Source organism: Coregonus lavaretus, assembly GCF_964263955.1.
Source record: "Coregonus lavaretus genome assembly, chromosome: 5".
Taxonomy (NCBI): Eukaryota; Metazoa; Chordata; class Actinopteri; order Salmoniformes; family Salmonidae; genus Coregonus; species Coregonus lavaretus.
Genome location: NC_139992.1, coordinates 17,182,459 through 17,196,854, shown reverse-complemented (window position 1 = coordinate 17,196,854; position 14,396 = coordinate 17,182,459). Strand labels below are relative to the sequence as shown.

The window sequence follows — 14,396 nt, the reverse complement described above, 5'->3', positions numbered from 1 at the left end:
TGGAAAACACCTTGTCCGGAGAAGACAAGGTGTGCGCTACCATCAGTCCTGTGTCATGCCAACAGTAAAGCATCCTGAGACCATTCATGTGTGGGGTTGCTTCTCAGCCAAGGGAGTGGGCTCACTCACAATTTTGCCTAAGAACACAGCCATGAATAAAGAATGGTACCAACACATCCTCCGAGAGCAACTTCTCCCAACCATCCAAGAACAGTTTGGTGACGACTTATTTTCCACCATAATTTGCAAATAAATTCATAGTTGACGTGTACCTATGATGAAAATTACAGGCCTCTCATCTTTTTAAGTGGGAGAACTTGCACAATTGGTGGCTGACTAAATACTTTTTTCCCCCATTGTATCTCATAACACTGAAGCAGTGAACTTTGTGAAGACCAATACTTGTGTCATTCTCAAAACTTTTGACCACAATTTGGTATGAAACAATTTGGCAATCTTACATTATTGGTTTATGTTATGTGCCTGAGGTTGGATCTTTACATACTGTACATAGAAAATGGCATTATCAAAACAATCACAAGAGATTTACAAGATGACAGGACAATAAATCCTAATAATGCCATGTCTGTCATACGTGTAGTTTAACATAAAATCAAATGCAACAAACTGTACTCAGTACAGTGTACACAGGAGTATGAACTAAATACCTTATTTCACTGCAATTAAAGATGTGCCATTGACATGCTGTTTTATATTGTCTATGGTCCTATGTACACTGTAAACCCCAATGTGCAGTCATTACTTCAAATATTTTGAGGAAACCCTTTGCACTTAATGTATCCGAGTACAGTTACTTAAAGTGATTTTGTAGTCATTACTCAAACCGATAGTCACTGTGCTGTCCAGACTTGAGTTGTATCAGCTTGAAAATGTTGAGTAACGCCCTGACTAAGCCACGCCTCCAATATTATTTCCCAGTGTCCCTTGCCTTTTCGAGTGAAATGTAACGTTACCACCCATGACTAGATTCGTTAGTGACAGAGACGTTGTTGAATTCATTCATTTTCAGTCCTGTGGCCTTCACCATGTGAGTTAATAGGCGCATGTTATCATTAAAATTAAACTCTTTATGACAATACATTACATATCTCATAAGGCCTTATTTTGAGGCGTACCTTTACCCTAATACAAGCGCCTGAAACTCATGGTTTACAGGCCACATCAGTCCTGCAAGTAGGGGTAACTGTCCCAAACTACCTAAGCCATTTAAACTAGAACAACTATTTTAGTAATGGGTGCAAAAAATCTAACTAAATGATTGGATTAGTTTAGGAAAATTTATGTTATTTATCTTTGTGTAGCCTAAGATTAATCAATCAATCACTCAATGTACATACAAAAACAGATATTAAAAACAATTCCAAAAAACCAACCTCCAGTAGAGCATGTTGGGAAAAAGTTAGCATCACTTTTTTTTTTTAATGTATGTGACTTCTCATTTAGTTTTGAGTCAGTGACACATAAACATTTAAAGTAATAATGACGTTTCATTGACTTTGAGTTCAACTTGCTAGAAGTATTTGAGTTTAAAATGCCTTGGGGTTTACAGTGTATAAGAACTGGTGATTTTTAGATGAGTAGGGGCGGCATTATGGTTTTTATGCAACTGCTGTTTCTGGAGACATGACAAAGAGATAGCAATAACTGTGATAAACAAAACATTTTGGCACACTAGTTTAAAAGATATGAATTAATTTCCTATGTATTAGATCTTTGGAAACTTGTTGTTTTTGAAGTTTCATTTTGGATCCAGTTGTATGTGTTTTGTTTGTCATTTTGCAGCTGCTTGTAGATGATTTGTTTTCTGTATGATTGCAAACAGGGCCTACATCAATTACGGGACATTTGTATTTTATCATGAGGAACAAAACTAATGTGTTGAGATGGATTGAGACCACAACATGGCTGAGAGTGTCTACCTGTTAATTGAGACGATTACTAGAATGCTGCCTAAGGGGATAGTTTAATATATTTTATGGAAAAGACATGTTAGATTATTACGTTTTTGTTTGTACCCATGCAATTGTCTGCATTAGAATGTCTTGTTTGTTTTTGTGTTATGTCCTTTAGTTTTGTGTTACATTCCAGAGCGAAGTGAAGGATGGCAGTGCTTTTATTTGTGATCATGTTTAGTGTTGTACGAGAGTCAATTGTGTAGTGTGTGTATGTAGAAAATGTGTTGATTTTTCCCTAGCTGAAAAAAAGATGGTATGTTTTACAGCTCACTGGTGGCACTCTTCTGATGGTCATTGTGAGCGAATATTAAACATATATGGCATTTATATGATAAGTAATTCTTCTCAACATGAAGAAATGTATGATGTTTGTTTGAAACAGTACAAAAAGGGAGAACATGCATATACCTGAAATCTTTGCTTGACCAAAGATATTTCTATACAGAAATGTAAGGTTTTCTATTGTACATAAATTAAAAGATTGCAACAAAAAAAATCCTCATCAAATATAATTTACTTTGTTTTTATTGCTGTAGTTTCTTATTTCTCACTAAAAGGGCTGCTTTGGCAATTTAATCAACAAAACTATTAAAACAATCAGAAGAAATTATGACAAACTTTGATGTATTCGTACATCTGTTCATGTCATTAGTTCTTGATACACCATATTATTACTATTGCTGCTCTCTGGGACCGGGATTCAATCTGATCACAATTTGTCGGCTATGCACCTTTTTAAAGGCAATGTTCCCAGGTTCGCGAGAGACCGCATTCACGGTTAATGCTGCATATGTTGGCTCAATCTGCCTTTTAAATGGTGCATAGCTGACAAAGCACAATCGGATTGAATCCTGGCTTAAATCTGCGCTCCTTGCTGAAATATTGTGACACGTGTACAAAGTCAACCTCTTAAAATAAGGGATCCGGTACAACAAACCAATAAAGCCACTTGACAGTGTAATGTTTGATGTTCTTTTTCATGTGTGTTTTTATGACAGTTTTGTGGTGTTTTTCTCACAAATTGGAAGAAAATAAAAAGATTGATACATAAACTCTTTTATAAGACAAATAGGCAACATGTTGGATAGTAGAACCAGTTCACAATCATTTGGTATTTATCTGTGGTCAAATAACAAAATTCTTCCATCTTCTGCATAGATCATTAATATTATACAGACACATTTCTCCATATAGTTAAGGCCTTGTTCTTACTCTGTGCATCCCCAAACTTGTCCATTCCCGAGGGAAGAGGGTTAACCTGGGTTGTGTTCATTAAGTCACACCGTAGCAAAACATTTTTAGAACAGAAAGCAAAAACAAGCCCTTCTTATTGGACAAGTCTAAGATAGTATTTCCACATTTAACTCAATTGTCTTCCATTTTGTGCCTATTGAACACGACCCAGCTCATGATTTGAAGAGGAAGTCCATGTCATGCCTCACAATTAGAGAGAGCTGCTTTCCCAGACATTGGTTCTCAGAGGAAAATCTATTGATCTTCTTAATGGCTTAATCAAATCTACACCAACTCCTGTTAATTGAGTCCGCATGGTTAGTGCGATGGAAGACTTTAATGTTACCTTTGAAGCAAGAGAGTCAGTGAATTATTGAATTGGTGTAAATCTGAGAGTCTCAGACCAGGCTGTCTGGGAGAGCAGTCCCTCAGTGTGAGTTCTCTGATGTACATTAAGACAGATCATGCCCTCTTAATGGTCAGACATAGGTTTTGACTAAAACAAATACACTTTTTGTCTTAGTAAATGGATGAAGGCATCAAGTACTTCACATGGTGGGAAAAACATATCTTCACAATCAATGCAGTTGTATGCAATAGCTTTAAATATATATACAGTGAGGGGAAAAAAGTATTTGATCCCCTGCTGATTTTGTACGTTTGCCCACTGACAAAGAAATGATCAGTCTATAATTTTAATGGTAGGTTTATTTGAACAGTAAGAGACAGAATAACAACAACAAAAATGTTATAAATTGATTTGCATTTTAATGAGGGAAATAAGTATTTGACCTCCTCACAATCAGAAAGATTTCTGGCTCCCAGGTGTCTTTTATACAGGTAACGAGCTGAGATTAGGAGCCCACTCTTAAAGGGAGTGCTCCTAATATCAGTTTGTTACCTGTATAAAAGACACCTGTCCACAGAAGCAATCAATCAATCAGATTCCAAACTCTCCACCATGGCCAAGACCAAAGAGCTCTCCAAGGATGTCAGAGACAAGATTGTAGACCTACACAAGGCTGGAATGGGCTACAAGACCATCGCCAAGCAGCTTGGTGAGAAGGTGACAACAGTTGGTGCGATTATTCGCAAATGGAAGAAACACAAAAGAACTGTCAATCTCCCTCGGCCTGGGGCTCCATGCAAGATCTCACCTCGTGGAGTTGCAATGATCATGAGAACAGTGAGGAATCAGCCCAGAACTACACAGGAGGATCTTGTCAATGATCTCAAGGCAGCTGGGACCATAGACACCAAGAAAACAATTGGTAACACACTACGCCGTGAAGGACTGAAATCCTGCAGCGCCCGCAAGGTCCCCCTGCTCAAGAAAGCATATATACAGGGCCGTCTGAAGTTTGCCAATGAACATCTGAATGATTCAGAGGAGAACTGGCTGAAAGTGTTGTGGTCAGATGAGACCAAAATGGAGCTCTTTGGCATCAACTCAACTCGCCGTGTTTGGAGGAGGAGGAATGCTGCCTATGACCCCAAGAACACCATCCCCACCGTCAAACATGGAGGTGGAAACATTATGCTTTGGGGGTGTTTTTCTGCTAAGGGGACAGGACAACTTCACCGCATCAAAGGGATGATGGACGGGGCCATGTACCGTCAAATCTTGGGTGAGAACCTCCTTCCCTCAGCCAGGGCATTGAAAATGGGTCGTGGATGGGTATTCCAGCATGACACTGACCCAAAACACACGGCCATTGCAACAAAAAAGTGTCTCAAGAAGAAGCACATTAAGGTCCTGGAGTGGCCTAGCCAGTCTCCAGACCTTAATCCCATAGAAAATCTGTGGAGGGAGCTGAAGGTTCGAGTTGCCAAACATCAGCCTCGAAACCTTAATGACTTGGAGAAGATCTGCAAAGAGGAATGGGACAAAATCCCTCCTGAGATGTGTGCAAACCTGGTGGCCAACTACAAGAAACGTCTGACCTCTGTGATTGCCAACAAGGGTTTTGCCACCAAGTACTAAGTCATGTTTTGCAGAGGGGTCAAATACTTTTTTCCCTCATTAAAATGCAAATTGATTTATAACATTTTTGACATGCGTTTTCTGGATTTTTTTGTTGTTATTCTGATTCTCACTGTTCAAATAAACCTACCATTAAAATTATAGACTGATCATTTCTTTGTCAGTGGGCAAACGTACAAAATCAGCAGGGGATCAAATACTTTTTTCCCTCTGTGTGTATATATATATATATATATATATATATATATATATATATATATATATATGCAGCTATCAGTTCAAAGGAATCATTAAATGCTTTTTCGTTTTCTTTCATTTTAAAAAGGGCATTTCTCCATGCTTGTTTGTGTGTTGTGGTCTCTAGTCTAGATAACATTCACCATTCACAGTAGCAGCAGCTTGTGGTAATCAGAGTGAAACCCTAAGAAAAATGCAAACCTCTCAGCTCTGAGCTAACTCTGGGTTTGCGTCACAAATGGCATCCTATTCCCTATATAGTGCACTACTTTTGACCAGGGCCCATAATGGCATTTGGGACGCTACCTGGGAGGACAAGGACCACACTGCTCTTTAGCCACTTTATACCTGGTTCTAACTTGCACCCTTCGTCCAAATCGTGACTCATTCTGATTGTGCCCACATTTTTAGACAGGTGTAGATGATTAAAAGACTTGTTGTGAACTGATTTTGATCAGATCTTAGAAGTGTAAACTGGCAAGATCAGGACGAAGAACGCTTGTAAGCGGCAGGTATAAATGGGGCTTTTGAGGCTACACACTGTGAGAAGGCAATGGAACAGTTCATTTGAGAAGAAAAATAAAAGTGGTAAGGAATCATTCTTGTAAGGTAAATTATCTCCAATAGGAACAAGGACCAATTTAAATAGCTGGTACACCACACACAGTGCTTTCTGTACTGTAGCAAATAACAACCATTGTTGCCTCCCAAACGGCACCCTAGTCAATGTATATAGCAAAGCAATAGGGCTCTGGTCAACAGTAGTAGGGAACAGGGTGCCATTCGTGATGCATCCATGTCATCATTCACTACAGGATTTATGTACTTCAGATTTGGAAACTGATCCACTTTTTTAGTTATTGGTCAAATTGACATGATGTTACAGTGTAATAGTTAAGTTGGGATGATAATTAGTGGTATGCTAGTTTGCTCTCTTCCCTGAATCCTGTGCACAAAACTTTCCAAGGGGCACAAAGAAAATCTCGTCAGTGTCACAAGTTCAAAAGTGCATTCATAAGACACTTCATAAAGGCTATATTACACAACTCGATCAGGAGACCAGCTCCTTCAAATGAAACAATATATCATACAAAAATGAGTCCCTTTTCTTTTGTTCGTAGGGTAGAGTGACTTCAATCTATCATACAGAAATGTCTATTTTTGGTGATCCTTGTACTATCTCAGTCGGCGGCCCAGGGATGAGGGTCCTTCTGTGTCTGTTTCAGGGGCCAAAGTGTCCACGTCACAGTCAGTGGAGGCTGTTGTTGACGGTGTCTCACCCCCTCTGCTCCATCTCCTTTACTAGACTTCCAATGCGCTCCACCACACAGTGGGCTGTGAGCCTGGCCTCTGGGTCGTGGTCCCAACACTCATTGATGGTGGCGCACAGCAGATCCATACCCTACAGTAGGGAAGAGTAGGACCAGGAAGGTTTGATTCATTGACTATATTTAGTCAATACAGAAAGTTAAAATATATATATACAGTGAGGGAAAAAAGTATTTGATCCCCTGCTGATTTAGTATGTTTGCCCACTGACAAAGAAATGATCAGTCTATAATTTTAATGGTAGGTTTATTTGAACAGTGAGAGACAGAATAAAAACAAAAAAATCTAGAAAAACTCTTAAAGGGAGTGCTCCTAATCTCAGTTTGTTACCTGTATATATATACAGTACCAGTCAAAAGTTTGGACACACCTACTCATTCAAGGGTTTGCAGTCGCAAAAACCATCAAGCGCTATGATGAATCTGGCTCTCATGAGGACCGGCACAGGAATGGAAGACCCAGTGTTACCTCTGCTGCAGAGGATAAGTTCATTAGAGTTACCAGCCTCAGAAATTGCAGCCCAAATAAATGCTTCACAAAGTTCAAGTAACAGACACATCTCAACATCAACTGTTCAGAGGGGACTGTGTGAATCAGGCCTTCATGGTCGAATTGCTGCAAAGAAACCACTACTAAAGGACAAAAATAAGAAGAAGAGACCTGCTTGGGCCAAGAAACACAAGCAATGGACATTAGACTGGTGGAAATGTGTCCTTTGGTCTGGAGTCCAAATTTGAGATTTTTGGTTACAACTGCCATGTCTCTCCTCGTGTAGTTCCCACCATAAAGCATGGAGGAGGAGATGTTATGGTGTGGGAGTGCTTTGCTGGTCACACTGTCTGTGATTTATTTAGAATTCAAGTCTCACTTAACCAGCATGGCTACCACAGCATTCTGCAGCGATACGCCATCCCATCTGGTTTGGGCTTAGTGGGACTATCATTTGATGTTTAACAGGACAATGACCGAACACACCTCCAGGCTATGTAAGGGCTATTTTACGAAGAAGGAGAGTGATGGAGATGACCTGGCCTCCACAATCCCCCGACCTCAACCCAATTGAGATGGTTTGGGATGAGTCAACGGCAGAGTGAAGGAAAAGCGGACAACAAATGCTAAGCATATGTGGGAACTTCTTCAAGACTGTTGGAAAATCAAATCAAATAAAGTAAAATTTTATTGGCCGCATGCGCCAAATACAACAGGTGTAGACATTACCGTGAAATGCTTACTTACAGCCCTTAACCAACAATGCATTTATTTTTTAATAACAAAGTAAAATAAAACAACAACAAAAAAGTGTTGAGAAAAAAAGAGCAGAAGTCAAATTAAATAACAGTAGGGAGGCTAAATACAGGGGGACCCGGTGCAGAGTCAATGTGCGGGGGCACCGGCTAGTTGAGGTAGTTGAGGTAATATATACATGTGGGTAGAGTTAAAGTGACTATGCATAAATAATTAACAGAGTAGCAGCAGCGTAAATAGATGGGGTGGGGGTGGGGGTGGGGGGGAGCAGTGCAAATAGTCTGGGTAGCCATGATTAGCTGTTCAGGAGTCTTATGGCTTGGGGGTAGAAGCTGTTGAGAAGTCTTTTGGACCTAGACTTGGCACTCCGGTACCGCTTGCCGTGCGGGAGCAGAGAGAACAGTCTATGACTAGGGTGGCTAGAGTCTTTGACAATTTTAAGGGCCTTCCTCTGACACCGCCTGGTATAGAGGTCCTGGATGGCAGGAAGCTTGGCCCCAGTGATGTACTGGGCCGTACGCACTACCCTCTGTAGTGCCTTGCGGTCGGAGGCCGCATTCCAGGTGAAGCTGGTTGATAGAATGCCAAGAGTGTGCAAAGCTGTCATCAAGGCAAAGGGTGGCTATGTGAAGAATCTCAAATATAAAATATATTTGGATTTGTTAAACACTTTTTTGGTTACTGCATGATTCCATATGTGTTATTTCATAGTTTTGATGTCTTCACTATTATTCTACAAAACCCTGGAATGAGTAGATGTGTCCAAACCTTTGACTGGTACTGTATGTATATATACTTCCATCAGTTTACTTTCTGTATTGGTTGAATTGGAATATAATTGACCCCAAACCTGTTGACAACCAATGTGAATTATAGGTGATGTGATTGTAAATTGTTATCATGCAGGCCGGGATTCAATCGGAAACCTCGCTATAGCACGCTTCACATTTAAAGGTAATTTCCAATTGAGCTGACATCTGCAGCGTTTACCTTAAATGCAATCTCCATGAACGCGGTAACATTTCCTTCAACAGCCACATTGTCGACTAGAGCGCTCGTATTGAATACCGGCCTCAATGGGCTGAGAAGTGCTGACTACCCAGTTCCCTCACCATGCACTCAAACACACACACACACAACACAGTGTACCTGATGTGTTTTCCAGCTGGTGGGTATCTCAGGTCTGCCCCTGTCCCTCAGGACAAGGTCCCTCATGCTGTCCACACACGGCTGGTCACACACCTTAGAGCCAAAGGGCTGCTCATAACTCTTCACCTCTATGAAAATACAGGAAACACACTGTAAATCCTTTGTTATTCATCATCTATTCTACATTTACAGTGCCCTTTCATCACAGTCTATGTTACCCCTGAATCAGCCCGTAGTAGAATAGCTTAATGTACCGCCTATGACTTCGCAGCGGGACACCATTTCCCAGAGGACCAGGGACATGGAGTAGACATCCATCTGTTTAAAGGCCTCCAGATCCTCCAGATTCACCCTGGACTCCAACACCTCAGGGGCCATGTAGCGAGCTGTACCCACCTGGACAACAAGGGACAGTGACAGTACAGCTGTAGATATACATTTGATCACCCTGTTGCAGGAGAACTGTCCTTTTTAAACTTGTAGTTTATTTGAGGTTTAAAAACGCTTTTGAAGTTTGTAATTTCCACTGTGAAATTTCAGACTTGATTTTCCCATTTGAAAAATTGATCAACCCATACAGGGTTCATTAATTATAATCCACATAATAATTATCCTGCTGTAACAAACTGGCTCAAATTAAGATCCTACATCTGTACATTAAACAAAGAAACAATATATGAGGGGCCTGCTGGTTCATTCTGGTTTTAGCACTGCTTTATAATACAATTTCATTCATATAGCATATTTTTTATTTAAGGTGGCATTCAACCAGGACTCTACAATTTAATATGTTGTTATTTTCTGTAAGACATTTTCACAGATACAGTAATTGTGTCAGAAGGCAGCATGCATAGGCCTACTTCATAGTTGCTGTAGCTAGAGTGGAACTCTGATACCAGGTTCCCTTAGCGACTACGTTGGGTATTACACCTGTTCCACCTTACCTGGCCACTGTTGGCAAAGTCATCCACGGTGAGGGAGAGGTCCAGCCTCAGAGCCAGACCAAAGTCACAGAGGGCACACTCTCTTCTGCTCTTCACCACGATGTTGCTGCTCTTCAGATCGCGGTGGGCCACGGGCACCTTGGGGATCCCACAGGGGGTGGTATCACTGTGAAGGTGGGCCAATCCTTGAGCCACCGACCCAGCCATAGCACAAAACTCAGCCCAGCTCAACACGTGGCCCGCCAGGAAGTCCTGAAATGAATGGATGGATGGTTGAATGAATGAACAAATTAAATCAATTTTCGTGTCTAGTCGCCCTTTAGCCTTTTAAAGGCAATTTCTCCAACGTTCACAGAGACCACATTCACGGTAAACGCTGCGGATGTTGGCTTAAGCGTTAATTACCTTTAGAATTCAAATGCAATACGCTTGTCGACAACGTCACTTCGATTGGATCCAGGCCTCAATCAACCAAGCAATAACCAAAAAAAAAACAAAGACAAACATACCTGCAGGTTCCCAAGGCTGTAATAGGCCATGACCAGCCAGTACTGCCTCTGAGGGGAGCCGGAGGGCCCTCGCTCCTCTGCTGTCAGGAATTTAACCACATTGTCGTGCTCCAGGTTGGCGTCAGAGAAGATGGTCCTCTCCTTACTCCAGGACACGTACTCCACAGACGGGAAGATCTTCAAATAAAAATGTATTCAAAGTGTTATATCACATGAAAATCACATCAATAAAGACATCACACACCCTCTGTACGACCAATATAACATGTTACAGTCCGGCCGAAGACTCAAAACCCCACTCTGCAGAACAAACCGGGCACGCAAGTCATTCACTCCAACCAGCATCAGATTCCTAAACACAGACGGACTATAAACCAACCCCACACTTACAGTATTCATCTACAGTGTATGTCTGTCTGAAGTATGTCCTGTGATATGTGTTGCACATAAGTGAAGTGTTGTATGTCCTGTGTTTTTGTGTATGTGTATGCCTAGGGCTACGATTTGTTGCTAGACAAATTTCCCCTAAAGGGACAATAAGGTATTCATTCATTCAAAACACTTTACAGAAAAATACTAATAAATTAAAGGAGAGAGGGAAAACAAAGACTGTGTACCGAATGACAACCTTTTTCCTACATAGTGTACTAATTTTGACCAGAGCCCAATGGGCCCTGGTCAAAAGCAGTGAGTTATATAGGGAATATGGTGCCATTTAGGACTCAGTCAAAAAAGGGGAGAAGGGAAACAAAACAGGGGAGAGGTAAAAACCCTCACCTTCACTGCCACTGTCTCGTACAGAGAACCAGCAGCCTGGTGGTGGAGCTTGGCCCGCCACACCTCAGCGAAGCGACCCTTCCCCACCAAGGCTTCCAGCTGGATAGGCAGCTGCTCCATGTTGTGGTTGAAGTTATTGGCCCGGACAGGACACATGTCAGAGGTGATGTCGCCATTGATGGCTGACAGCTTGCCATGGCAGTCCTCACCGCCGGTGATGGCGTCCCCACTAAGGCCCTCTGGGATGTCCAAGGCCTGGTGAATGAATGAATGAATTATCTATATTTGTAGTTATGTATCAAGTCGCCTTTAGCAACCCATCCAATGGGGAATTTAAGTTGACAGCTTTTTATGAATTGCTTCTAGTTGGTTTTGTCTGTGTCCCAAATAGCACCCTATTCTCTATATACTGCACTACTTTTGACCAGGGACCTATGGGCTCTGGTCAAAAGGAGTGCACTATGTTGTAGGGAATAGGGTGCCAGTTGGAACACAGACATAACCAACTGGAAGCTATTATATTTTTCAGTGTTCCACCCACCTGGTAGTGTGTGTGTTTGGGAGCCCAGTCTTTGGGCTGCTTGCCGGGGTGTTTGGTGCGGTACAGGTAGAAAGCCATGGAAGCGATGATAGCCACTAAGAAGGGAGGAACCAGGCTGATCACTACCACTGGGATCACATCTTTACTCTTGGGCTTGGAAAAACCTGAGGACACAGTTAAAAACACAGTGAAGACAACATGGAATCTGATCATAGGTAAGTATACAACATTACTACTACTACATTTTGTATTTACATTTAAAGTGCCTTCAGAAAGTATTCATACCCCTTGACTTATTCCACATCTTGTTGTTTTACAGCCTGAATTCAAAATCGATGAAAAAAAAAATTTTTCTCACCCATCTACACAGAATACCCCATAATGACAAAGCGAAAACATGTTTTTAGAAATTTGTGCAAATTTATTGAAAATGAAATACAAAATTATCTCATTTACATAAGCATTCACACCCCTTTGCTATGACACTCAAAATTGAGCTCAGGTGCATCCAATTTCCTTTGATCATCCTTGAGATGTCGCTGCAACTTGATTGGAGTCCACCTGTGGACAATTCAATTGTTTGGACATGATTTAGAAAGAAACACACCTGTCTATATAAGGTCCCACAGTTGACAGTGCATGTCAGAACAGAAACTATACCATGAAGTACAAGGAACTGTCCGTAGATCTCCGAGTTAGAATTGTGATGAGGCATATATCTGGGGAAGGGTATAAAACAATTTCTAGAGTGTTGAAAGTTTCCAAGAGCACAGTGGTCTCCATCATTGGGAAATTGAAAAAATATGGAACTACCCACTCTGCCTAGAGCTGGCCGTCTGACCAAACTGCGCAACCTGGCAAAAAGGACCTTGGTCAAGGAGGTGACCAAGAAACCAATGACCAATCTGAGAGAACGACAGAGTTCCTTAGCTGATATGACAGAACCTGCCAGAAGGACAACAGTCTCTACAGCACTTCACCAATTTGGGCTTTATGGGAGAGTGGCCAGACGGAATCCACTCCTGAGAAAAAGGCACATGACAGTACGCCTGGAGTTTGCAAAAAGGCATGTGAAAGACTCAGAGCAAAATATTCTGTGGTCTGATGAGACAAATGTAACTCTTTGGCCTGAATGCAAAGAGCAATGTCTGGAGCAAGCAAGACACAGCTCATCACCCGTCTAACACCATCCCTACCGTGAAGCATGGTTGTGGCAGCATCATGCTATAGGGATGCTTTTCAGCGGCAGGGACTGGGAGACTGGTAAGGATGAGGGAACAATGAATGGAGCCAAATACAGGCAACTCCTTGAGGAGAACCTGCTTCAGAGTGCAAACTGCCTTAGACTGGGGCGAAGATTTACGTTCCAACAGGACAATGACCCCAAGCATACAGCCAAAGCAATGCTAGAATGGCTTCAGAACAAGAATGTGAAAGTCCTTGAGTGGCCCGGTCAAAGCCCAGACTTGAATCCCATTGAAAATCTGTGGAAAAGAGTTACATTTGCACCAAAGGTGCTTCTACATAGTATTGACTCAGGGGTGTGAATACTTATGTAAATAAGATATTTCTGTATTTCATTTTCAATAAATTTGCAAACATTTCTAAAAACATGTTTTCACTTTGTCATTATGGGGTATTGTGTGTAGATGGGTGATTTTTTTTTATATTGAATCCATTTCGAATTCAGGCTGTAACAAAATGTGGAATAAGTCAAGGGGTATGAATACTTTCTGAAGGCACTATACATGTTTCTCCTTTTTCCTCACGTTGCATTTTTTATTGATAGACTAACTTCTAATAATCCTAATTAATCATCAAATACTTACATAATCATAATGAAATACTTTTCAGTTTAAAATTTGTCTGGTTGCATCATGTACACTGCGCCTGGTTCCAGAGTAAAAAATAGTGCTGTTACCATTGGAGCCCTTGTCAAATATGAGCTTATCGTTGCACTCATGTTCTCCCAGGCAGCCACAGATGAACAGGACCCCGTCCTCAGAGGGCTGAGGAGCCATCACACACTCGTTGGAGGAGTAGTTGGACAACATGATGTTCTCCAGGGGCTGCTGGGGCTGGTGGCATAACGTCTTCACACTCATACTCTGGTTGTCCTTCCGCCTGGGACACATGGAAACCCACAAAAACAGGCAGGCAGAGAGGGAGGCAGGCAGGTGAGCAGGCAGACGTACACACACGTGTACAGGCGCACACATACGCGCAGGCAAACACACATGCAGGCACACACACACACACACACAAATTATTTAGAAGTTATTTATCAAACTAGTAAACTGAAATGGCTGAACTATATACACTGCTCAAAAAAATAAAGGGAACACTTAAACAACACAATGTAACTCCAAGTCAATTACACTTCTGTGAAATCAAACTGTCCACTTAGGAAGCAACACTGATTGACAATAAATGTCACATGCTGTTGTGCAAAAGGAATAGACAACAGGTGGA

At 41.4% G+C, this 14,396-nt stretch overlaps 1 protein-coding gene across 1 annotated transcript; it reads right to left on the bottom strand.

Moving 5' to 3' along the window:
- Positions 1-5,512: 5,512 nt before the first annotated feature.
- LOC311130004 (TGF-beta receptor type-2-like) lies at positions 5,513-14,117 on the bottom strand. The gene is made up of 8 exons (XM_084162596.1): positions 13,846-14,117; positions 11,925-12,088; positions 11,384-11,638; positions 10,607-10,783; positions 10,098-10,349; positions 9,408-9,549; positions 9,154-9,281; positions 5,513-6,832 (listed from the first exon to the last, which is right to left on the bottom strand). Exons 1-8 carry the CDS (start codon positions 14,057-14,059, stop codon positions 6,707-6,709), a joined length of 1,458 nt encoding a protein of 485 aa, XP_084018722.1. The 5' UTR covers positions 14,060-14,117; the 3' UTR covers positions 5,513-6,706.
- Between the last annotated feature and the right edge of the window lie 279 nt (positions 14,118-14,396).

What these genes read in the sequence shown, in the direction of transcription:
- LOC311130004 (XM_084162596.1), bottom strand. Translation starts at nt 14,059, where the DNA reads ATGTGTCCCAGGCGGAAGGACAACCAGAGTATGAGTGTGAAGACGTTA. An exon ending in ACAGCCTTGGGAACCTGCAG is followed by an intron (nt 10,350 to 10,606) that starts GTATGTTTGTCT and finishes CATTCATTTCAG; the next exon opens with GACTTCCTGGCGGGCCACGT. An exon ending in ACTTTGCCAACAGTGGCCAG is followed by an intron (nt 9,550 to 10,097) that starts GTAAGGTGGAAC and finishes CTTGTTGTCCAG; the next exon opens with GTGGGTACAGCTCGCTACAT.